Source organism: Polypterus senegalus, chromosome 5 (genome assembly GCF_016835505.1).
Source record: "Polypterus senegalus isolate Bchr_013 chromosome 5, ASM1683550v1, whole genome shotgun sequence".
Lineage (NCBI taxonomy): Eukaryota > Metazoa > Chordata > Cladistia > Polypteriformes > Polypteridae > Polypterus > Polypterus senegalus.
The window spans coordinates 52149395-52174905 of NC_053158.1; the positions used below are offsets into that span (position 1 = coordinate 52149395).

Genomic DNA, 25511 nt, shown 5'->3' on the forward strand with positions numbered 1-25511 from the left:
TTGCCGCACCCACCACATGACAAAACAGCTCGAGATCCTGGTTGGCAACCCCCCACGCAGACACACGGCCCAGCCCCAGAACCAGAAATGACCATCTATCTGCCGCAGGCAGGTGATACGTGGGCATCCCCTTGGCCTGGTTTTGACACTCAGGTTTCAACAATGAGAACCTGTGAGCCAGATCACCCACAGGGAATTGCACCACTGATGCTCCCTCACAATGTAGGTAATGTGCCTTATTTGTGAGCAAATGCTTGTTCAACCTCAAATCAAACCTACACTACCCAAGCATTCGCCGAAGAGACACAGTACCGAAGGAATCCAGTCTTCATCTCATATCACTGGATAGCATCCCTGTCTCACAACCATATAGGAAAACAGGAAGCACAAGGACTCTAAAGACTTGGATCTTCATCCTTTTGCAAAGATATTGGTAGCACCACACGCCCCTTTTCAGTGATCTTATGATTCCCCATGCTCTCCCAGTCCATCTACTGAGTTCATAGGAAGAGTCTCCAGAGACATGAATATTGCTGCCAAGATATCCAGCAACCTTGGAGGGATCCTGCAAAGTCTCAGGATGTCCCACAGGGCAGCGTGATTAACTAAGTTGAACGCTTTACGAAAATCGACAAAGGCTGCAAAGAAACTCTGCCGATATTCGCATTTGCACTCCATACGAACCCTCAGGGCCAAGATGTGGTTGATGGCAGACTTCTTAGGCGTAAAAACCAGATTGCTCTGGTCCCTCGTAAGTGAGCAAGTGATCATGGGTGCTATTGATGATGACCTTAGCAAGGACCTTACCCGGCACTGACAGCAGTGTTATCCACCTGTAGTTGCTGCAATCCAGGTAATCACCCTTCCCTTTCCAAATAGGGATGACAAGTCCTGCAACCCGGCCTGGACGCCTGGAAGGACCGGAAGGTGGCATGTATGTCCTCTGGGCCACAAGGGGTCAATTGCCCTGGATCAGAGGAGGACCACGGGAGGAGAACAAGGAGGCTTATGCCTATTGGGATCTGTGGCCACCGCCAGGGGGCGCCCTGACTCTCAGAGGGCCCGGGACTGATTTACTTCCGCCACACCCGGGAAGATGGAGGAGGATCCCTCCAGGGACACCCGGAGTGCTTCTGAGTGCTCTTCTGCCACACCAGGAAGTGACGTCGGAGGAAGCACCTGGAACACATCCGGGTGAGAATAAAAGGGCCCACCTTCCTACAGCCTGGGAGATAGAGTCGGGAGTGGGAGTGGGAGTGGGACGAGGCTCCCGTGGCAAGAGGAAAGGCAGTCCAAGGGACAGAGTGAGAAAGGCCCAAGAGAAAGGTGATTGGGGCAAGAGGCACAGTGTGTTGTGTGGGACTGAGTTGTGTGTTGTTGAGAAGAAAATAAACAAGAGTTTTATAAAGATGCGGTCTCTGTCTGATAGTGTCCGGGCAAGTCTCACACAGTCAATTGAGATTTATACTTATTGATTCCTCAAACAATCACCTCCTTATCTGCCCTCAGAGCCCTCGTAGCCATCATTCTCAGTTCCCAGTACAGATCAGAGTTGCCATCAAGCCATGCACTGTGACACCTCTCAGTAACATCTAGGGTATCCTGCAAGATGAAATACCTCCTTCTGGGAACACCGGCAACACCAACACAACCCTCAGACATCTTCAGGGTCTCGTCACGGAAGGTCTCCCACATCACATTAGGATCACCAGTTGCACCCAAGTCTGCAAGTTCCTTACATAAACTGCATGCAAACTCATTAGAAAGTATAATAAACTACCATGTATAGTCGATATAGTAAGTGCTGTAGCTAACAAATTTTTTCTCTCTATCTTTTTTGGGTGTTCCTCCCACTTCCCAAAGACCTGGGATTGATTATTGATTGGTTTCTACATTTTGCACCCAATGAATGACAGGATATGCATGATTGATAATTAATGGATGAACTTATTCTGGACTGAAAAATGGTTAATTTTGTCAACAGAGCATTTCAAACCTACAGTTTTCATAGTTGTCTCCTGCCTCTTTAATGTGATGCAGACTGAGGACCACTTTAAGCAAACCTACGATTGCCGGCCTCTTAAATACTATCTGAGAAGACAAGGATCTTCTTTATTCTCTCTAATAAGAGCAATGACAACAGTGACATCACTTGAGCTTTAAAGCAGCCACTTAAATTCTAAACCTCCTTTCAGCTACAAAGACTAAATGCTGTATATTCAGGAGGCATTTGCCAGAGAATGAATAAGCTAAACTACATTTTTTTAGAAGAGAGCTGCAGATATTCTAGGTGGATTACATCAGGATTAAATGCATGGCTGCACTGCACATGGCCATCAATAAGCTATTTCAAAGTTCAATCTGGAGTCCCAAAAACAACGTCTGTCAGCATTACCTCACATGAATGCCAAACTTTGACCACAAACAACAAGGACATTTATTTGCAAAATCATATGCTTCATGCCCCATGTCCCATTTATTTAAGTAGTATACAGATGCATATTTTAAATTTGCATTATAAATCCATAATCACAGACAATTTACCTTCAGGATATTTATAATATATTGTATAAAGGGCACTGTCTCTTACAGACTGGCTAGAACCAGCTCAAGGAATGGGAAGCATTTAGGTCATAATGTGGTTGAACCAATGTTAACAAGCAGGGAGCTGTATGGTGTTGCTCCAGTCTAGTGAACCATCTACTCATCCTCAAAGTAGGATACATGCCTGGATGGGTCACCAGTCCAACACTCACAAAAGCACTTGAACTAACTCACACCAAATCAGCTTTTAGTCACCTAACATACATTATGGGATGTGGCAGGAAAACCTTATAATACATAAAAAAAAACCATGAAAATGCCACATAGACTATAAAACCTAGTAGTGGTGAGGCAGCCAAATGAAACACTTAATCTGATTAAAGAGGGCTTCACATTATTTTAAGACCTCTCTGTTCATGATAATTATGCCTCAGGGAGTTAGCAAGAAGTGGTATCTTATGTACAACTGACCCTAAGACTTCACATTCATAATTATAAAACACTCAAAAAAGCTGGTACTTACTTAACCACTGCATGGCATGTCGTAACTCTGCCTCCATATTGCAGAGACACAAAACAGGTCCAAAAGTGCAGAAATTGTGTTAAAAAGATTTTACTAAGAAGAATATGTTTCATACAGGAGTGAAGTGATTTTGTTATTCCTGACTCTTGGCTAATAGCTGTTTGGCAAAGTTAATTAAGAATGCACATTGACACAAACTTTATTCATAAATCTACAACAGAAAAAAAATCAAAAGCATTATCAATTATTTGTTCATATGCTCAAGGACAGCTAGTGGGTGGACCATTAGAACAGCATGTTATGTTCTTTCCTGAAGCTGGAATAAGCTTTATCCCTTTCTTTTTAGAAAAAATTGTGGCAGCCAATTACGGCTTCAGACCAAGCAACTGGACTGGTGAAGATCAATCTCGTTGACAGGTGGAAACAGTAATAGATGTCTGGGCAACTGCCAAAAACTCTCAGGCAATTGCCTTTCCATGACTAAGCAAGTTACTAAGAACAGCAAAGTACTTCTGCAGATTCATTTCTTTGCTTGAGGGGAAAGATGCAGTATATGGACCACTGACTGGTTTATCTGACTAATTTTTACTCCATCTCTGAGATATGTAAAAGTTATTTTAAAAAAAGGTTTCACATGAAAGTCTTCCACGCTGACATAACATTTACATTAAGCGGAAACACTAGTACCTATTGACTAACAGATAAATGTATTATCTCTATAAATGAAATAATCAGTCAGCACATTCTGTCAGTGACCATCCATTATCCAACCCACTATATCCTAACTACAGGGTCACGGGGGTCTGCTGGAGCCAATCCCAGCCAACACAGGGCACAAGGCAGGAAACAAATCCCAGGCAGGGCACCAGCCCACCGCAGGGAGCACACACACACTAGAGACAATTTAGGATCGCCAATGTACCTAACCTGCATGTCTTTGGACAGTGGGAGGAAACTGGAGTACCCGGAGGAAACCCACGCAGACACGGGGAGAACAAGCAAACTCCACGCTGGGAGGACCCGGGAAGTGAACCCGGGTCTCCTAACTGCAAGGTAGCAGCGCTACCATGCCACCCTTCTGTCAGTGTGCAAAAGAGAAAAGTATTCTAAAAAAAAGCATTTTTCTCTATTGTATAAAAAAACTTGGGACGAGATGAGACCCATTCAGAGAGACGTGATGTGACCTTCTCAGAAAGACACTTTCATGTCCCGCGAGACTAGACTTTGTGCCAAGAAATCTAACCACACCTGGGGCCGGAAAAAGACAAAGAGGACAAAGTAAAACATTGTAAAGAATTCCAAAGTGTTGGCATGATACACATGCAGTGCAGTTTAGAGATAATGGAAGCAGGAAAATTCGAAAGTCTCAAAAAATGATAATAAAGGTCGCATTAGCACAAACAAACAGAAATTACTCGGTGAAATAACAGAAAAAGAGATCGAATACGGTTTGAGGATGTCTGGGGGAGAAGAGAGACAAGACAGTGAGACAAAAGGACAGCTGCTGTACAGGCTTTTAAATGTTCGAAGCGCCGCATGAGATTCAGATCACGTGGCACGGCAGCAGCAGCAGCGAGCCAGCAGCTAATCGAGCAAAGAGGAGGTAAAAAAAAAAACTTTGTTTCCCATTGTATCACCGTTTAAGAGGAGTTTCGGAGGAGTGGCCGCATTTCCTTGGGGTGCGTTCAGCTCCCCTCTTTACAATGCCGTGTAGCGTAAGCGCTTATGGCAAGCGAAGCAAGCAGGGGGCAAAGCCCCCTAGTTTCTAATATTTAAAACCTGTGTACTATGCATTCAAATTCTTTCTCACTTTAAAACAAATGCAAGTATACACAGGTTATCTCTAAAACATAATATGCAGAAGACCTCATTCAACGAAAAAAAGGTGTTGAAATGATTGGCACAGTTTCTTGATTCCATCAACAGTCAAACATGATTTAATCCCTAACGTGACTGTCTTCAGAAATAGTATAACAAAACATACTCTTCTTACAACTGAGTTTATTGAGCTCCTTACTTTCAATTGTAGTGAATGTTAAGAGTAAACATTAATAATTATTTGTGCCACTCTATGATTCTTTAGAAATTAGAAATGCATTATGATCAAATATCTGCTATTGGAGACCTGGCATTGATGGAAACACCTGTCATGAGCAAATAGGACTCAAGCACTCAGTTCTTGCCACTGTCTGTTTAACTTAGAGGGGAGACTTCATTGGATCACACAGATAGTGTGTTTAATAAAAACAAATTGAATTGAATAGAAATTAATAAAAAACATTTCTGCAATACATTTCAGGTGACACCATTAGTTTCTTTTTGTTTGGTTCCCTACTTTCTATAACATTTTTGTTACTCCTCTTTGCATGACTTTATATAAAATAAGCCTGGTCTCTAGTGTGCAGCTTGGACTCTCATGTAATATTTATGTTTTTATCTAGCTTACCCTAGTTTAGAATGTGTGTGACAGCTACCAAGAGAGCAGAACACCACACTAATTTGTGTATATGAAATTCCCTTTCCTATTCAAAGCCTGGTTGTGCACAACTATGAAATGAAAGTGCTAAATTAATTTCAAAGTTCCCTTGAAAGCACACTATGCTTTCTACAGTTAAGACAATTAATTAGGACCCAAAGGGAGATGTGTGAAGTTGAGCTGCTTTGACTAAATGGTGCACCGATTAGGCCAGCATAATGTGTTCTCAGCAAGTCAGGGTTGTTTCTGTACTGAAGATAACCACAATCAAGACTAAAATAAAAAGATGGGCTTTCTCATGTTATCTAAATAAATGCATATATCTTTGTTTAAACAGAGCTTTAGCATTGAGCAAGGTGTTTAATGAGGTAAATACAAACTGAATACAAAGTAGTATAAGATAAAATATTAATTGAAATAAAACTTATGTCACTGACATCTTGAAGAGAGCCGGCAAATCAAACTAGAATGTAAAATAAACAAAAGAATGTACATATATAGGAGTCATCTTATAGTAAAATAACTATTTAATGTTTACCGACATGATCACCTGACAAAAAAAAATCCTTTGATATTATTAGAGTAAGGGTTTGTTTATACTTCACGCTCAGAACGCGTACGCGCCCGCATCATGGTTGCCATGCGTTCCCAGCGTTCATTTGATGCGTCCTCTGAACAGGTCCTTAGAAATTAATGAGACGCATGTGCAAGTTGCAGTACCAGCAAAAAATCGGGGGGTGCAGTGTGAATGAAGTCGGAATGTGACGTCAGAGTCTCTGGTTACTATCTACATGCGACCGAAAGCCGCTTTGCGGATCCTATGAGATCAATGTGTGTACTTCGATATTTGATGAATGGTTTGATGTGGTGAAGCAAAATGCCGACATACAAATGCATTCATGGTGCGTTTATATTCAAGCGTCGCATATTCCCGATCGTAATGACACAATTCATTTTAAAAGTCTCACATAATGTCTTCTGTGCTGTCTTTTTTTCTAGGGCTTCCTCTGGACCTGACAGCAGCGGCAAACAGCAATAAATCACCACACAGAACACATTAAATGTATGATATTCCAACTCTCTGCACATTTAGAATCCTAAGATTTCTACTTGATACCACTTTCATGATGAAATGCATTAAAGTATGTATGTTACATTTTACAGATAAATCGTTAATTTCGTTTAAATAATGAATACTGTTAATAATTACACACATGGGGGTAACACGGTGGCAGAGCGGTAGCACTGCTGTCTCGCAGGGAGTCACGGTGCTTGTATTCTCTGCTTGGAGTTTACATGTTTTCCTTCTGGGTTTCCATAGTGTGCTCCGGTTTCCTTCCAAAGATATGCAGATTTGGTGACACGAAAATGACACTAGTGTATGCGAGTGCTTGCATTCACCTTGCGATGAGATGATGCCCATCCAGGGATTGTTTCAGCCTCGTGCCCAATGCTTGCTGGAATGGACAAATCCCTGGATTGATGGATTTAACCATTAAACATCCTTTTCAGAAATATTGCGGTAAGTTGTCATCAGAATTTAATGGGTGTTCCAGGCAATTCACAACACAGCAAAGCCAAACCTATTCTCACCGTGAAGATATCTCGCACTGCCACCTGGTGGATTCCTCCAGATTTCCGTAAAGTACGCACACAAGTATAAACAGTAAAACGCTTGCGTAAGCAGGAGCGTCCGCTGCAGCATGTGTCGCATCGCGTGAAGTATAAACCCAGCCTTACAGTACAACAACTGCCAAAGAAGTATACTAAACTCATGACGTTAAACACAAAACAGCATCTGGTGATGCCACCCCTGCACAGTAGCAATCCTCAATCCAGACTCTTTTCCTGTGTAGTTCCTAGTTGGTGGAACGGGTTACCCACCTCCATCCGTACTGTTGACTCCATTATTGTATTCAAGAAGCAATCAAAAACCCATCAGTTCCGTGAATATCTGTCTAATTAATGGAAAAAAAATTTTACTCTATGATATTTTATATTGTTGGTAAGCTTAATTACTTTATCAATTACACTCTGGCCTTGTAAATTTATTAGTTATTACATCTCAGGTAATGTCTGTTACCTGTTGTATATTACTTGCTGAACAAATACGTCCTAGCCTAATGTTACTCGATTATGTTTACCTCTTTCGTAAGTCACTTTGGATAAAAGCGTCTGCCAATAAAATAAATATAAATGTAAATGCTTTGGATTACGCTGATAGTGACTGAAAAAGAGCTTGATATTTATCCTTCATCCTTCCACCACAAGTCTTTTTTGACATGGCATTCAGACACTATCTGTAGGGAGCTCAGAAAATTAATTCATAGTAAACTTTTAAAATGTATTGATTAAAATTGTGTATTCTATTATGGCATTCACATCTGTACAGAAAAACACTTTTCTTTACATATGTACTAAAGCACAAAATAGTAAAAATCAACCTCCATCCATTATTGAAGCTGCTTACTTCAGTTCAAGGTCATTGGTTGAGATGCACAAACTCATACTAGACCATTAGAGCTGTTAACTAATTTACAGTGTCTTTCAAATATGGAAGGAAACTGGAGTATTGGAATAAAACACAAATGGACAGTACTTGGGCCCAAATTCAAAAGTATTAAGGACAGCCATTGAGCTACCGTGCCGCCTTTAAATGCAACCTACAGTTTACAATTCTCAGGCAGTTTGAACACGGTAAATCCCTGCAGTCAAATTGCAAAGAGGCTGAAAAAGCTCACGCTGACATACTGAATAATATTTGAAATGTTTTGGCAAAAGCTTCACGCTGCATTTACAAACTCACAGAACCGCAAAGGACGCTTATCTTAGTACAGAAAACACCAGCTTAGCACTTGTTTGTGATTTTCTTTGAATAACATTTTACATATTTATTATAGACTATTAATTTTCTGCAAAAGACCTATTAAGCATTAGTAGACACTGGGGCACGAAGTGAAAGGTGAGACATACTTACACTGAAAAAACATTAACTGATTAGGGCATGATGTGGCCCAGTTAGGGAATTACCTTTATATTCATGGAGATGTTTAGGGAACAGGAAAGTTTAAATGAATATGTTTTAGTTACAAGTCACTGTTGTGTACTCCTGCCTTAGCCAAAAAACATACTGCCTTCTAGACCGTTTTCTGGCTATACAAATTTTGAGCAAAAATTGAAAATAAAATGAGCAAAATCATGATGTTCCTGAATTACTACCTACACAAGGCTTTCATAAGCTCTGAAAAGTGTCTACATCTCCCCTTTATTTAACATCACTCACTCAGTGGCAAGAACATTTATTTTAAAAATAACAGAAGTGATTAATGACTAGCAAAAAATCTGCTGCCTATCTATCCCCTTCAATATTACACCCTCACAATAACTCAGTAATCTGTTTTCTTCCTGGAAGACAATAAATTCAATAGCATATTTGGATACAAGGACACTTTTTCTGAATCACCAGAAGGCAAAACACAAAAGTAAAAATTGCAATGACTTTCCAAGGTGCTTTGCAATTATAATATAGCAAGAAAGGTACCATAAAAAGACTGAGCTGGCTTAGCAAAACTAGTTTGCATTCATAGTTTTGTGTTTTACAAAAGAAGTCAAATAATATGCTAGAAATAGAAGGTACTGTTACATTATAGACTGGATTTAACTACATCTTGAAAAATGGCATTTTTAAACCATACTTGTAAATGGAATGAGGTACAATATTCAAATATACATACTCTAATATTTTTAGATTAATAGTATATTGCATATTGAATTTAGGAATAAAGCAGGGAGAGATTAACTACTTAATTTATGAGGTCAAACGGTTTAGACATTGGACCACACTGCCTGGCCTGCTTCTGGTGGTCTCCTCTGTCTATAAGCCTTCCAAGTTAAGATCAACATCATTAATTAAACCCAATGAACTAAAATAAAACTGGTTTAATTAGCACATTTAGAATATTTCTTTCATTAAAAAATTTATAGTACACTGTGACAACAAGAATCACTTCTAAAGGTAGTAGCAAAGTCCCCTCATCCTCCTTTACTGGTAAAAGTGTTGTGGTTTCATAGAGTCAGGAAGACCTGCAGATAGTCCACTGCCTGCCATCACAGAACATTAGTCACACTTACGGAACACCACATTTTCTCAGAGAAATACATGCAATTCTTTGAATCTTCAATATTAAATTTTATTACAATTTACCCGTATAGACCATTTTAGCTTGCTAATATTCATGCTACAGTATATGCAGATAGGTTTGTGCTTAGTTCTGATTGAAAGTTTGCCTTTAAAAAGTATAGTTAAATAGATAAGCAATATTTATTGATAGTTTATAATAACTCACCTCCAAGCTATTGCCTTTAAAGCAGGGGTCGCCATCTCCAATCATGGAGGAGCACAGTGGCTGCAAGTTTCCATTCTAACCCTTTTCTTAATTACTGAACTGTTTTTTTTCTTTTAATTAAGTTCTTTTAGCTTCATTTTCATTTATTTGCTCTTGAAGACTCAGACCTTAATTGTTTCTTTTTCTTTAATTAGCTGCCAAACAATAATGAGATACAAAATGAGCCAAAATATGACCAGCAAACTGTATCCATAATACCATATCTGAAAATAAATAAACAGTGCTCTTAGTAAAGAGAAAATCAACAATTTCGGAAATATATGCAATCGCACAATGAGAGCAGCAACAAGCCATGGAATTAAAGAACGGGTTTAATGAACGGCAAGCACCTAATTTAGCAAGTGGTTGGAGTGAATTTGGTTGGAGTTTGAGGCCCTGAATAAGTTGGTCTTTTGTTGGCTCACTCACTTCACATTTCATTTCTGTTTGGGTGCCATTAAAGGAAAGAAATGAAGCAATTCAGATGAATGATGAAAAAATTTAGGGGAACAACCCTTAAAAAACCAAGTCAATTAAAATTAATTCAAAAGAAGTTAATCAGCAGCAAAAACAGGTCACTAATTATGAAAAGGGTTTAGAATGAAAACCTGCAGCCACTGTGGTCCTCTACTTTACAGGAATACTCCACCCAAAACTTCTTATTATTTTCAGTTACTTACTGAATGTTGTTTGCAGTGACAACAGAGAAAAAACATCTCATCTCATGTTTTCATGGAGAAAAGAGATAATAAAGATCCTGATACAATTGGCTTCAAGAGACAGGTCATCATTTCAAAAGCTATATCCCATTTGAATGCACTTTTCTTTTATACATGCAAGGAATTTCCAGAAGTGGGTTATTTCACAATGTTTTAGCAAAAATGTGTGTGTCTGGTGTACAGCTGGATCACTGACATGTCAATTATGAGGCACGATTTTTTCATGGACATTTTGATAATGTTTGCAGTTGTTCAGTGTTAGACCCTATTGACATCCATTGTATCGATAACTGTAATCTCCATGAAAACATATGAATAAATGTTTGTCTTGGCCGGACATTTTTACAGTTAAAAATGTTTACAAGGCATAATATTTATGTGTGTTCAGGGACTAAAATTATAGCGAATATAGAATGCAAAAATGTGTTAGAAGACTACATTAAACATGTACTTTTTAACAGTACTTTACAATATTATGTAGTTGAAAACGTAGCCTAAATAGGCTTGTGGTGACTCAACAGCTTCCATACACAGATTCCACTTTAGGTGATGTAAAAATGGCATTGATTGATGTGTTTTAGTGTTGGAAAGTCCGTTGCTAACTGTTGTCCAGTTTTCTTAAGCATAATATTTTTTAACGGACCCAATAGACAGTTAAAATCTCTGTTGAATTCTCAAGATAAAACAGATAGAGAGCAGGTCTGCTGATAAATACTGGAATAATGAATAATTATGTAATGTAAGGTTTTTTATTTAAAAATAAACTTATATTATATACTTATATCTTATTAAATGAAAAAATGGATAACAAAAAAATAACAATGTCAATAATCACCCAACAGGTATTTAGTGCAGTAAATACAATCCTATCTTTCTCAACTATAGTAACAATACCACAACAGCATGTCACCCACTAAATGTCATATCAACAATAAAGTGCAGTTACCAAAAGAGAAACAGCCCTAAATACAAAATTAACAATACTAGTATAAAATCACTATCACTATTACCCTATGAAAAGAAAAAAGCACTGATCTAGCCAGTAATAATAATTAAAACCAAGTAATTTGTTTAAATTATCTAAGAACTTAGAAAGGAACTGATTTATTGTTGACAATTCTCTAAAAGAGGAGTCAGATGAGGTGGCTCGGGCATCTGATCAGGATGCCTCCTGGACGCCTCCCTGGTGAGGTGTTCGGGCACGCCCAACCGGGAGGAGGCCTCGGGAAGACCCAGGACACGCTGGAGGGACTATGTCTCCCGGCTGGCCTGGGAACACCTTGGGATTCTCCCGGAAGAGCTGGAAGAAGTGGCCGGGGAGAGGGAAGTCTGGGCCTCTCTGCTTAAGCTGATGCCCCCGCGACCCGACCTCGGATAAGCGGAAGAGGATGGATGGATGGATGAATTATCTAAAAGATTTTAATTTGAAGATGCAGAGAAGCAAAAGCAGCTCTTAGAGCACAGATAAACTATACCACCAGCTCAGTCTGTTGTAAGTTACACTACTAAGTAACTCTTTCAGCGAGCACAAGCGGTAATCCTTGATATTTCCTTCACAATCAGCCTTTTCATGCACTGTAGAAATTATACACCACAACACCGTCATTGTTGCATGCCCAGCAGGTCCAGTATTCTGCCTGCAGATCAACTGCAGCTCCCTTTCTCTACCTATAATATGTTTATATTATTCAGGAGAGCTGAGCTGAACCTTGACATGTAATTAAATAGTTCAAACAAACTTTAGCTGCAGGTTGATAAGCGTCATTCTTTAGAATAATAATAGGCAGATAACATTAGGTCAGTCAATTCAGTCTTGTATATGCTTACAGAATATAATTGTTTTCCTCTTCAATTCATTCCCACTCAAGTAGAAAAGTTTTTGTTTTTTTGCACTTTACTTAATTTACCTAAAGCCACAGGAGAAGTGTACTGCTGCATGAGCTGCTTGCACATGTGTGCCACTTCCCCGGCGTTGTACTGGGGATACAAGCGGCTGTCAGGTGAATAAAAGAAGAAACATATACAAGCTGATGTAACCACTCTCAAGGTCAAATTGAAACAGTAAACTAATTTATAGCTGAAGTGACACAGAATGTTCCTCTGTTTTAAGACAGTTTGCAGATTTGTCAATGCTTTTCAAGTAGAGATTTGATATTTCAAAACTTTGTACATCACAATCTGTTAAGAGATAACTCAATGAAAACTGAGCTACCTCAACAGATTTTTTGATGAATAAGTGTGGCAAATTAAAAACAAAATTGGTCCACAGGGGGCAGTGTTGTTCATGAGGACAGAGAGACATACAGTCAAACAGATATGGCTATTGCAGTAGGTGCTTCACACATTACATAACGCACCTAAAGAAAGTATCCTTTTTGGATGATGGATTTCTTTAAACAGTAAAATACTGTAGTTTTCTATGTGAATGGCAAGGTATAAGGACATACAGAGTTGTAAGCATGACTATAAAAATGCTTAACACAGCAAAATATAATGATGCATGTAAGTATTAAACTGTAAACCATTTTTTTCACTTTTATCATTTGTTGTTCTTTGAAATTAAAACATTGCAGTCAAAAACAAATTTACATGGGACTGCTGTTTTATCTCTGAAATTAAAAGCTTGAAAACTGATATATTTGGCTCAATGCTTGCCCATTTGCCATCTTAGTAACTGCAAAAAGTTGTCAACATCAAAGAAATGCAGCTGCATTATCTATTACATTGAAAACAGGTTAGAAGTAAATTTCCAACAACATTTAGAAATATTTTCATCACATAAAGTAGCATACTGTAGATACATGGAATAAGTTGTCAAGTAATGTAGTAGATATTTTAGTACATTTATACTCTGTGGACCTACAAATTTCAGGTTAATGATATCTTACAAAATGTATATACTGTAAATATTGACTGACAAACTTTTTTAGTAGTTAATTGTTAACTTCCATTAAAATGGCATCCTATTTAAGGATGGTTCCTTCCACTCAGCTGATTCTGCCCATCCTGTAATGCAATGATTCTTAAACTTTTTTATTTTGAAGACCCAAATAATCACACCAGTACCTTACTGGGACCTAAGAACAGTACTTTTACCATAATAATCACATATATAGACAAATAACAATGGACATATTAGAAAAATAGTGATTTTTTTTCTTTGCTTAAATCATATTTCTCACATAAATATTACTCAAAGAGAACACTGGAAAGCAAACATATTGTCAATAAAACAATAATCATCATTCAAAAAGAGAATAGATTTCTAAGGTATGTCACTGCCAGTGTATATGCTTACAGTAAGGTTCAATTAAGCAGAAATATACGTTTCTTTATAATGGGTGCAGCACCTACATTTGATGATTTTTGAAAGGATTGTATGAATGGTCAATTAATGATAACTTCAATTACTGCTTCCTTCTGTAATATCACAAGATCATACCAGATTTATTAAAGGCAGACACCTAACTTCTAACCTTCAACATTTGAATATAATATATTCGCCCATTAAGTCTAAAATCTCAGAGAACTTATTATCTTTAGACACAGAAAAAACATTTGATATGCTTGAATGGCAGTACCTATTCACCAAACACATGTGCATGGATCAAACTACTTTATACTACTCCAGAAGCCTGTTTGTGTTAACAACATTATTTCAGACTGCTTCAAACTAGAATGTGGTACTCAACAAGTATGCTCCTTATCACCTTTGCTCTTTGCAACTGCCATTGAACCACTGGCTTTCAACTTTCAAATTCGAAATGCATCAGACATAAAGGGGATTCTCAGAGAAGGACAGATATGTTAGATCTGACCCACAAAATTCGGTGCCAGCAGTCCTAAAAGCATTAGCAGATTTTCAAAAGATATCTGGACTCACAATCAATTAGAATAAAAGTGTATTTTTTCCAGTGAATTTTCTAGCTCACAATGTCGATTTATTATTTATTTATTATTGTAAATTTATTTTAACAGATCAGTTTAAATATCTAGGGGTAAACATCACAAGCAAATATAAAGCACTTTTTCAACAAAATGTTGCTGTCTGCATGGAAAAAAATTAAACAAAATATGAATCGATGGTCTATTGTCCATCTTTCATTATCAGGGAGAATCAACATTGTTAAGTTGACTATCCTTCCCAAGCTTCTCTTCCCATTTCAAACCATCCCCATATACATTAAGAAATCATTTTTTATGCTCAATCATAACATCATTTATTTGGAATCCAAAACATCCACGTATTCAAAGGGCGACTCTATAACGACCTAAACCAGAAGGGGGCATGTCACTACCTAACGTTCAATTCTATTACTGGGAGGAGAATATACAAGCTATAAACACCTGGACATTAACACAAATCAATGAATATACACAAGCCTTGTCTGCAATAGAAATAAAATCTTGTAGTACGTCTCTATATTCCATGCTCTGTGCCCCAGTTAATAAACCGTCAATACACTAATAATCCTTGTTTCTCCCAGAATATGGAACCAATGTAGGAAGCACTTTCGGACAGAGAACCTTTTATCTGTTGCACCTCTACATGAACAATTACATTTCAGGTTCAACCTCTCATCAACATAGTTGTTCCACTACTTTCAAGCTGGAAACATTGATAAACAGAACCTGCCCAATTTTCCTCACCTCCTATCTTGTTCTATTCCAGAAGAAATATTGATCAGTCTTGAACCCTGAGATAGCATCTTTACAATTTATAAAAATATTTTAAAGTCCCTTCCTTTCAAAGACCCCAAAGTATAATGTGGAAAGGGTCTGTCATTTATTAATACAGAAAAGGAGTGGAAGGCAGCCATGCACAGAATATACTCTAGCTCCATTTGTGCAAAGCACTCAGACATTCAACTCAAAATCTTTTATCGAGCACATTTAACTCATTTAGACTCCAAACTGTTTCCAGGACAACATTCAACCAATGAACTTTGAAATCTAGCTCCAGCCTCACTGGGCCCACATGTTCTGGGTGTGCACCAAATTAACAACATTTTGGACAAAAATCTTTGCATGTCTGTCAGACAGCCTTGGTGTCACAATCACTCCAAACCCATTAATAGCTATGTTTGGTGGACTCCCAGACGGGCTTAAAGTAGAGAAGGACAAACAAACTGTAATTGCCTTTACTACACTACTAGCATATAGACTTATCTTGCTTAACTGGTAGAATCCCAGCCCACAACTTTTAAGTCAGTGGGTAATTGATGTTCTATACTACTTGAACTTGGAAAAAAATCAAATTCTCACTTAGAGGATCTGGATTTAAAACCTTTTAAAATATGGCCGGATCTAATCAATAACATTTTAGAATATGCTTCCACTTCGGGGAAAAGGGTAGCCTTCCTTGTTTTCTTTTATAGAGTAGCTCTGGATGCTGGCTTGGGGGTTGAATTTTTCTTTGTTTGTTTGCTTTATTAAGTTTGACTTAATTGTATAGAATGTTATCTGCTTCTAATTAAAATTAAAATTAATAAATAAACAAATTATCACTTTAATCATGGCGCTGGACATGGAATAAAGCAGTCAAAAAATAATGAATAATTACCATGGTTTACCTTGTCTTAAATAACATTTTTTAAATAGTGTTTTTATCAAGTGATCTGCATTATTAATACACTGTTCTGAATAAGTTTGCAAATTATTCAGTAAGTAACAATTTTCATTTTACAATTCAATAAACTGAGTACAAAAGTTATTCCTAAAACTTTATGCACTATTGGGATATTATAAAATTTATATGACCAATATTGAAGAATTTGATGACAGTCCAGTCTGAAATTCTTAATGCTACTGACTGATCATATACAGAACTCCCTGTCTCATCCTATTTTCTGTTCTTTTTTACTTTTCTCAATTGTTCAACAAACACATCCTTCACACTACCAGAAGACTGACATGTATCCAATCACTTTTAAATAGTTTGTTGAATGCAAAATAAAACCTTCATTTTATAAAAATTCATTGTTTTGGACTTGTTTCACCTAGCCAGATGTTATGCAATTCCTCTCCCGAGATGGGCATTGTGGCATATTTTGAAATATTTAAAAGCATATTTTTGAACTTTTTAGGCCTATGCAGACTGAAGCCTGTCTCCGGTGGTTAAGGGTTGGCTGCCTCGAGTAAGTCCATAACATGGGCAGGTTGGTGAAGCCCATAGCCTGCTTAGTGAAACTTTTAACAAGCCTTACATCCTTTCCTCAAGTTCATGTCTCCAGTATACTGCAGGACCTTCTTAAAGTGGCTTGTTAAATCAATATTTTTAGCATGTTAAACATTTAGCATTGACCATATACAGCCAGATTACATTTACAGCTGGCATTCAAATGTGTCTCCAGTGTCTGCTCGTGTTTATCTCCACAGCACAGTGTACCCCAGTTACTAACCTGTAATTAGAATTATAACTGACTGCTGTTGTGACTGGTATTTTCAATTATTTTTTCATGTGATTTCCTGAAGAGCTTTGAGCCAAGCATGCATGTATTTTTATTATTTTACCGGTATGGCACAGAACCATTTTGTTTAGACATAGATGTTGCCATTCTGGGACATTTGTATTACCGGTTAAAAGATGCTCAGAGAATGTTCAACATTATAAGTGCAACAAAATAAATATCCGCCCATGCAGTTGCAGGGTATACATGATCGTGTTGGTGTGTGATTCTTACCTCAAAACTGTTTTTTGAACTTGCTTTTGGTGTTAAGGTCTTTGATTTTTGACTAACGTTTTGAATTTAACAATTGATTGGTCAGACTTTGGTAAAAACATCATCTTGACTTTCTGACTACATTTCATCTCCTGCTTTTTTTATTGCAAAAATCTCACTGTCTCCTTCTGGGTTAGAACAACTGCTTGTAAGACCCCCAACAAGAAAAAGTGAAAAGATAGAGACATTAAGTGCTAATATGTGGTTTTAAAGTAAGTATCCAGAAATGGGAACAGAACAAAGGCAGCTCTTATTCAGTAGTTTACCTAATGTTGTCATGATTTAGAATGGTTTTGGGTCATCAAAGACTGCCAGTGTTTATTTCCATCATTAGGTTTTCTTCCAGCATTGCTAGGGGAGTGGCCTATAAGGTCAGGACCAATGACTACTTGACACATGAGTGCAAATCTTTAACCAATCTGTGGATACCAAATCTCTGAAGTATTCAGACTTTATCTTTGTGCTCTTTCCTTGCGTGTACTTTGGGTTTTGAACCTTTTAGATAGATAGATAGATAGATAGATAGATAGATAGATAGATAGATAGATAGATAGATAGATAGATACTTTATTAATCCCAAGGGGAAATTCACATAATCCAGCAGCAGTATACTGATACAAAGAAACAATATTAAATTAAATAGTAATAAAAATGAAAAAAATTTAAATAAAATTAATGTTCGCATTTACTCCCCCGGGTGGAATTGAAGAGTCGCATAGTGTGGGGGAGGAACGATCTCCTCAGTCTGTCAGTGGAACAGGACGGTGACAAAAGTCTGTCACTGAAGCTGCTCCTCTGCCTGGAAATGACACTGTTAAGTGGATGCAGTGGATTATTCATGATTGACAGGAGTTTGCTTAATGCCCGTCGCTCTGCCACAGATATTAAACTGTCCAACTTTAATCCTACAATAGAGCCTGCCTTCTTAACAAGTTTGTCCAGGCGTGAGGCGTCTTTCATCTTTATGCTGCCACCCCAGCACACCACCGCGTAGAAGAGGGCACTCGCCACAACCGTCTGGTAGAACATCCTTTTGATCTCTTGCCACAATTATTGTATCCCATATTGGCCTTCAGTTTAATTTCACTTTATATCTTTTTTTTGTTTTGCTTTGTTCTTTACGTGCATCTCTCATTTTCATTCTAAACTCACTGACAGAACAAATGTGACAAGCCTTAAGACAGCAGATGTAAGCTCAGTCTACTTGTAGCCATTATTATAGCTGAAAACGTACCAGAAAAACATAACTCAAGGGCAATGCCATAAATAAGACATGTATAATCAGTTATGTAAAACTGTCTTTAGTTATAAGCATTATCTCACCATGGTTTAGACCTATTTTCTAAGTATTTATATACAGAATTTCCAAAATTGTAACACAGGCAAATGGTTTGCTCACAACTAAACAATGGAAAACGTATACTCACAAAGCCAGCATAGCTTCAAGGTGATGCTAATTATGCATGAAATGTGACATAAAGTAGCCAAAGAAACTGATACAAAGCAAAAGTTATAACACTGGAAAGAAATGTGATGTCAAGCTCTTTGTGTAACCCAGGTAAATTACATTGGGCTCTTAACCATTGTGTTGAAATTAAAAGTGAAACATACAAGGATTTTAATCGTTCCATTAACAATTATTGTACCTCTACCATTAAAGATATGATCTTCTTCAGTGGCTGAACTATACTTCAGAAACCATAAAATATTTCACCAGTATTCAAAAATTAAGGATAAGTGAAAAGAAGTGTCAAAAGTACACATATACTGGCTGCTACGAAGCACTTATTTATCCTTCATCCTTAGTTCAGAAGAACACATCATCCACATAAGCAGATTAAAACCACAGCAACAGAGTTTAACGACTGCTATTAAATTAAAATATCAAAATTACACCTTTAAATGGTGTTAGGCTGTCCAGATAACATACAATGGTACCCCATCAGTCACCTGAAGCACATGTCAGAAAAATCCAAGCTAAGTTAAGGGTGCTTAGGTCAAGCCTAAGCTGAAGAAAACCCCACATGGCAAATCTCTATAAATCCTCTTACCTAAATACAGTGAGGCGTTTTCTTTCTTGACATTGTCATCAAGGTATGTTGGTCCGAGGGTATAAATGGGAGTTGATCCCATTCCAATGAGAATCTGTGCGCAGATGAAGAGGGCGACATATAGAGAGTGGTCATTGCCAGCCTGCTCTCGTGGACACCCAGACGACTCCAGTTGCTCCTTGCCAGTGATATTGCCATTGATACACAAAGCCTCATTACTGGTGGAGGAATTTACCTCCTGGATCTGATATGGTGGTGAGATGAAATGAGGTAAAGAAAACAGAGCAGCCCCCACTGCAATAAACACACCCCCCACAGCCAGCCAGCGAGGCCTTCGTCCCCTTCCTCCAAAGTAGCTGATGAAGACCACCACCATTAGACTGCCGATATCAAAGCAGCTGACAAGCAGTCCAGACTCTGAGCTTCGTAGGCTGTACCTCTTTTCTATGGTTGTGATCACACTGCTAAGATAGCCAGACACCATAAGGGACTGGATGAAAGTTAGAACACACATACAAAAAAGGAAACAACGGGAATCTGAAAGAATAACACCAATGTATTTTTTGCCAGGAAGGCTGACCACTTTTGGAGAAGACAAGCCAATTCCCAGTCCCTTAACTCTGTGGTTACTTGTCCTTGCAGGGTTGCCCCCACCTACCCCTGCACAACTGGGAGAGGAACAGACAGTCCTGGCTAAAGATGAGCAATTGCTCTCACACCTTGAACCATCTTGGAGGTGAAGATCATTTGACAAAGTGCTCTTAGAAATATGTAGTGTCGTCCTTGTGGTGTTGATAAGTTGTGTTGGAGGCTCCATGCTGTCTTGCCTACAGGAGCCATTGAGCACCGGTAGACTCTTTGACTTGAGGTTATTGCTAGCTTCTTCAAAAGGATGCCGCTGCAAGTCCTCAGCTGAGTCTATGCCTGCCTCGTCATGCCTCACTGAAGCCATTGCGCCCAGCTGCTGACAGCTCCCAGCGATTTTTCTTTTTGCTAGTGCAGAAGCAAAACAAACCAAAGATTAGATGATGAGATGAGCTAAAAGTGTAAGCTGCTAGCTCCTAGACAATTGCGGAAGCCGCGGTAAGGGCATATTTTGGGGCTTTTATCGTTCCTCCTAATCTTCTTTGTAGCGAAAAGCTCTTGCTTAATTCTGCCGCTAGCACGTTGAACTTGCCGCACGGGACGGGTTCATCTCAGCTGCCAGCATGCGGAGAGACGAATCCCCTTTAGAAAAAAGACACCACCGAAAAGCGGACCCGGTGTGCCGACAAGCGGGTCTCCCTGCCCCATCTCTCCTCGCCGGTGAGCTCCATCGGGGCAGCTGACATCTCCCGAAGGACAGGGATTCAGTCCGCTGGCTTTGTCCGGCTCGTCTCTGTCTCATCTGTCAAGGATGCGCTTGGAATAAGGAATCGTGGCGTGTGTCATTCTGCCGGCTGTCCCCCTCTCTCTGTCTCCTTCTTTGTCACTTTGCCAGCTGCGACAGCGCGGGCGGCTTCGGCTGTTGTTGTGCCAGAGTGCCGGGTTGCTGGAGCTACAATAACACAAAAGAGCGATGAAAATGAGGCACGCACACATTCAAAGCCATTGAGCCCGTGCGATCCATAACCCTTGTGATCCCACAGATCCACATGCTCCTTGTTGTTATTTACAGTGTCTTATCATTTAACTCTAAGATTATACTCACTCACGTTCCCTCCGTTATACAGGAAATCAATCTGGCCATCCGTACACATAACGGTACCTGATTTCAGTTAGTACATCGTCTCGCTTTCAGCGCCCACGGAGCAATCTAAAGTGTTGTACTTAGCGGACTACTGGAGTTAAAGACCCGTCCCTTTACTCACAGTGTTAGCGATGGAGAAGTCTCGGCTGTTGTCATTCGCACCACCTCCGGCTCCGAACCCGGCAACTCTCTGAATGAACTTACGGACGGTTAATACTGCTGAAAAGAAATAAAGGAGGTGGGGAAACACTGGATCCAGAGATGTGTGGGATTTGCAGTCCGTTACTACGCCTCCTGGATCGATGTGGGAGAGAGGGTAGCATTACAGAGGGCGAGCATTGACCGATCCATCACCAACGGCAATGTGAAGCTTTATGTAAAGGGAGATAATTGCAATTGCCGAAAATCTCGTCAACTCTAGCGATACATAATATAAGTCCCTGCAAGGCGCACCTGCTTATATTTACTTTAATCAAATTCCACCTTTACATAGTTAAACAAGTAGAGGACCGAGCAAACGAAATCATTAAACTACAAGCCCCAGTGCGCTTTGCGACAGACTCGCGACCAATCCCACTCCTGGTCGTTTCACGTGTAGAGAACCTGGCGTTCTGAGCTCTGATTGACGCGAAGCTCTGACCACTGAGGTGGGTGTTGCTAAGGAAAAAACAGAGATTGAGGGAAACGGTCGCTTACTGGTCAGTATATCATTCTGTTTTTGTGTCCTGCTGTGGATGTACAATAAAGAATCGCCAGAACGGGGGAGGAGGCAGTGTTTAAATACACAGTGCCAAAAGCAGTGAGTAACTGTCAAGTGTAAGGTTTCACTCATCGTAACTCAAAAGTGTATCTCCTAGAAGATAATTTTACGCTTTGAAAAATAATTTAAAACTGTGCAATACTGTGAAGGCTTTTGCCATTTTCATGAATATCTCAATTATTTGTCTAGCTTATTACGTGGCAAGAACTCAACCTATCTTTTATCAGATGTTAAATGAAGTAACTGCCGAACCAAAAGATCATATATTGTGAGGACTTAAAGAGATGCTGCCCAACCGAGGAAACTAAGATCAAATCCCAGCCTTCTCACTGGCACTTCTCACTGGCTAGATATGAGCGACAATCTTGTGTGTTTGAGGGTATGGTCTGAGTTGATGTGCCATTAGTGATTGGTTTGTTCCTTGCGCCCAGCTCATCCAGGACATGGCTTCAGCTTTCCACAACCTTCTCAGAAAATGGATGGATTAATTAAGATTCTTAAGGTTGGATATCTGTCACAGGGTGGCACGGTGGTGCAGTGGGTAGCGAAGTTTGCATGTTCTCCCCGTGTCTGCGTGGGTTTCCTCCGGGTACTACGGTTTCCTCCCACGATCCAAAGACATGCAGGTTAGGTGCATTGGCGATCTTAAATTGCCCCTAGTGTGTGCTTGGTGTGTATGTGTGTGTGTGTGTGTGTGTGCCCTGCGGTGGGCTGGCACCCTGCCCGGGGTTTGTTTCCTGCCTTACGCCCTGTGTTGGCTGGGATTGTTTCCAGCAGTCCCCCGTGACCCTGTTGTTAGGATATAGCGGGTTGGATAATGGAATGGATGGATACCTGTCACTCCACAGACATTGCACTTGATATCGCCCACCCTACACTATGTAGGTATTGAGCCCACGTAGACCAAAGATACACATTTCATGGTTACCCTATAGGAAAACCCAAAAATTAAGCAAGAGAAAGTGAAGACAGTAGCCAGTAACAAAAAAAAGTAACATGGTCTTCTCTGCTTAGATTGTCATCATCATTACCCCTAACAGCCGTGAATAGGAATGTGAGATATATTTTAGTAGTATATTTTGATATGTAGTTTGTTATTTTATCCACTACTAGCTTTACTCCGTGGCTCCACCCACATAGTAATAAAACAGGACAAACTTTAAAAATCAATAATTAAAAAAACGTAATATTTGATTAGAGAAGAATTTATATTGATAGCTTTCATATCCGAGGGCCTCTTGGTATACAATATTTTTGGTTTTTCTGTCAGGGGCGAGAATGTAGCTGTGATCTCAGCCAAAAATGTAAAAAGTTGGCAAGGTGTTTCTGGCCAAGCAAAAAGTAAGTATGCTCCAACATCAAATGTTGCCACTGTATCTGATCATGTTCAGCTCTGATGGGAGAATGTCCCCCTCATGGGGAGAAGAGCATGGCGCTGTGATATCTCTGCCAATGAGCAGGTACAGCCTAAAACACATGTAGCTATGATCTCTCTCTCAAAAACGTCAAATGTTACTCTTTAACAATCTCTAGATGATAATATCTACTGAACAAACAGGTATTGCTAGCTAAGCGGAGGCAAGTATGCTCCAACACGTGGCGAGAGGTTGACTGACTTGAATGGAGGCAAGTGCAGGAGTGAGGATGGCCCCGCCCAGCTCCTTACTCCTGAGGTCCCGCCTCTCCCTCCCCTTGGCCCACAACCTGTCTCTCTGATTTGCGTGAATAAATAGGTGCCATAACTGAACTATAATACTTAACACAATCAGAGAAGTCGCAAAATAAACTGGAATGATCAAGCAAATTATACAGTAGAAAAATCTGTTAAATAGTTCTCTTGTGAAAAGCGGGCAAACATACTGACAAACAAATGTTGGATTTTATATATATATATATATATATATATATATATATATATATATATATATATATATATATATATATATATATATAGTGATAATGAGTTAATTTATTGAAAAATATTAGCATTTGCATGCTTTTTATGCCTCCATCTGATGCCTCAGTTACCAAAACATGTTTCATTTTACCAGTCCTAGTAGGCTTATCTTTTGAAGCTGAAAAACATAACTTAAATCATTGATATACCTTCAAAAGTTTAAAAAAATGAATCAACTGTTCAAATGGCAAGTCTTATTTTTTAACAGTTTTCAGGACCTGTCTCCATGTTGCTGTTTTATTTACTTTCATTTTAAATATGCTGCAGGTTTTAACACTAGTAACTCACTTGCCAAAGCATTTATATTTTTATTCTTTGTTTATGTATGTGTTAATAAATCTGCAGAAGCATTATGACAGGAATAATGTTTATTTATCTGTTTACACTTACAAAGGTCATGATTTATGTCAGACTGTAGTGCAAATTCCAGTTTCTGTCAACCTTAAAGCCAAAACAAACTGTCAGCAATTCTTAGCAGCATTTATTCTAAAGGCAAAAGACCCATTAAGCTGGAATGGGCATAAAATTAAGCTGCAGTCAAGCCCTCTTATAAACCTGTGTTTACAAATTTTAAACTGGTTTACAGACCCACAAATAAAGACAGTTTAATGACTTAAGGACATAATGTATGAAGAATGTTTATTATATTACTGTCGTGATCTGGGGAGTCCCGAATGTACAGGTACAAAATACTTTCAAAACAGTGAAATTTAGTCATAAACCCTGACTAGAAGCCCAAAGGGCCAAGAACAAATCTTTATAAAATAAAGGTTTATTTCCACAAACCAACCAGCTGTGCAAGCACAAAGAGCACAGTGGAGGTGCCTGAAGAGGCAAGGCAGACACAGAAAACAAAGTCCCAATACAGAATCCAAAGGCAGTAGTCAAAACAGAGCAGAGGATCAAACATATTAAATAACACAGTCCCAATACGAAATCCAGAGGCAAGGTCAAAAACAGGGAAAGGGTTCAAAAATCCAGGAGTTTAAAGCAGTAACAAAAGCACAGATACTCACAAAAACTCTCCACTCCCTAGTGCATTCAATGAATTGCGAGGAACTATGGGAGGCCCTCCCTTAAATAAGATGGAGGCCCATTCTTGGTAGTGATTGGCAGGTGGCCCCACCCCTTGGGGAGCCACCCAAAAACACAAGGGACATAACAAAGGCCATTCCCCTTTACCAATCCATCCATCCATTCATTATCCAACCCGCTGAATCCAAACACAGGGTCATGGGGGTCTGCTGGAGCCAGTCCCAACCAACACAGGGCACAAGGCAGGAACTAATCCTGGGCAGGGTGCCAACCCACCGCAGCCTTTACCAATCCACACATAGAAAAACAGATATCTATACTAATAAAAGGCAAAGCCCTCACTGACTGACTGACTGACTCATTTACTCATCACTAATTCTCCAACGTCCCGTGTATGTAGAAGGCTGAAATTTGGCAGGCTCATTCCTTACAGGTTACTTACAAAAGTTGAGCAGGTTTCATTTCAAAATTCTACGCGTAACGGTCATAATTGAATCCTACTTACATACATATATACAGCCATAGCCTGCAGCTCGGTCGCCGTGTGAGGTGGCGTTGCGGCCCCTATCACCACGCCTCCCATGTAATTGGCTGCCTGCCCATATAAGGC

At 39.2% G+C, this 25511-nt stretch overlaps 1 protein-coding gene across 2 annotated transcripts in view; it reads right to left on the minus strand.

Moving 5' to 3' along the window:
* LOC120530279 (solute carrier organic anion transporter family member 5A1) overlaps positions 1-21573 on the minus strand; it is a 204077-nt gene extending 182504 nt beyond the window's left edge. Inside the window, exons 1-2 of one of the 2 annotated variants that reach the window (XM_039754622.1) lie at positions 21271-21573; positions 19421-20957 (exon numbers count right to left, since the gene is read on the minus strand). In XM_039754622.1, coding sequence (XP_039610556.1) covers positions 19421-20372 — 952 coding nt within the window. In that variant the 5' untranslated portion in view covers positions 20373-20957; positions 21271-21573. The remainder of the gene's footprint in view (positions 1-19420; positions 20958-21270) is intronic. The other variant, XM_039754623.1, reaches the window with a different exon arrangement.
* Between the last annotated feature and the right edge of the window lie 3938 nt (positions 21574-25511).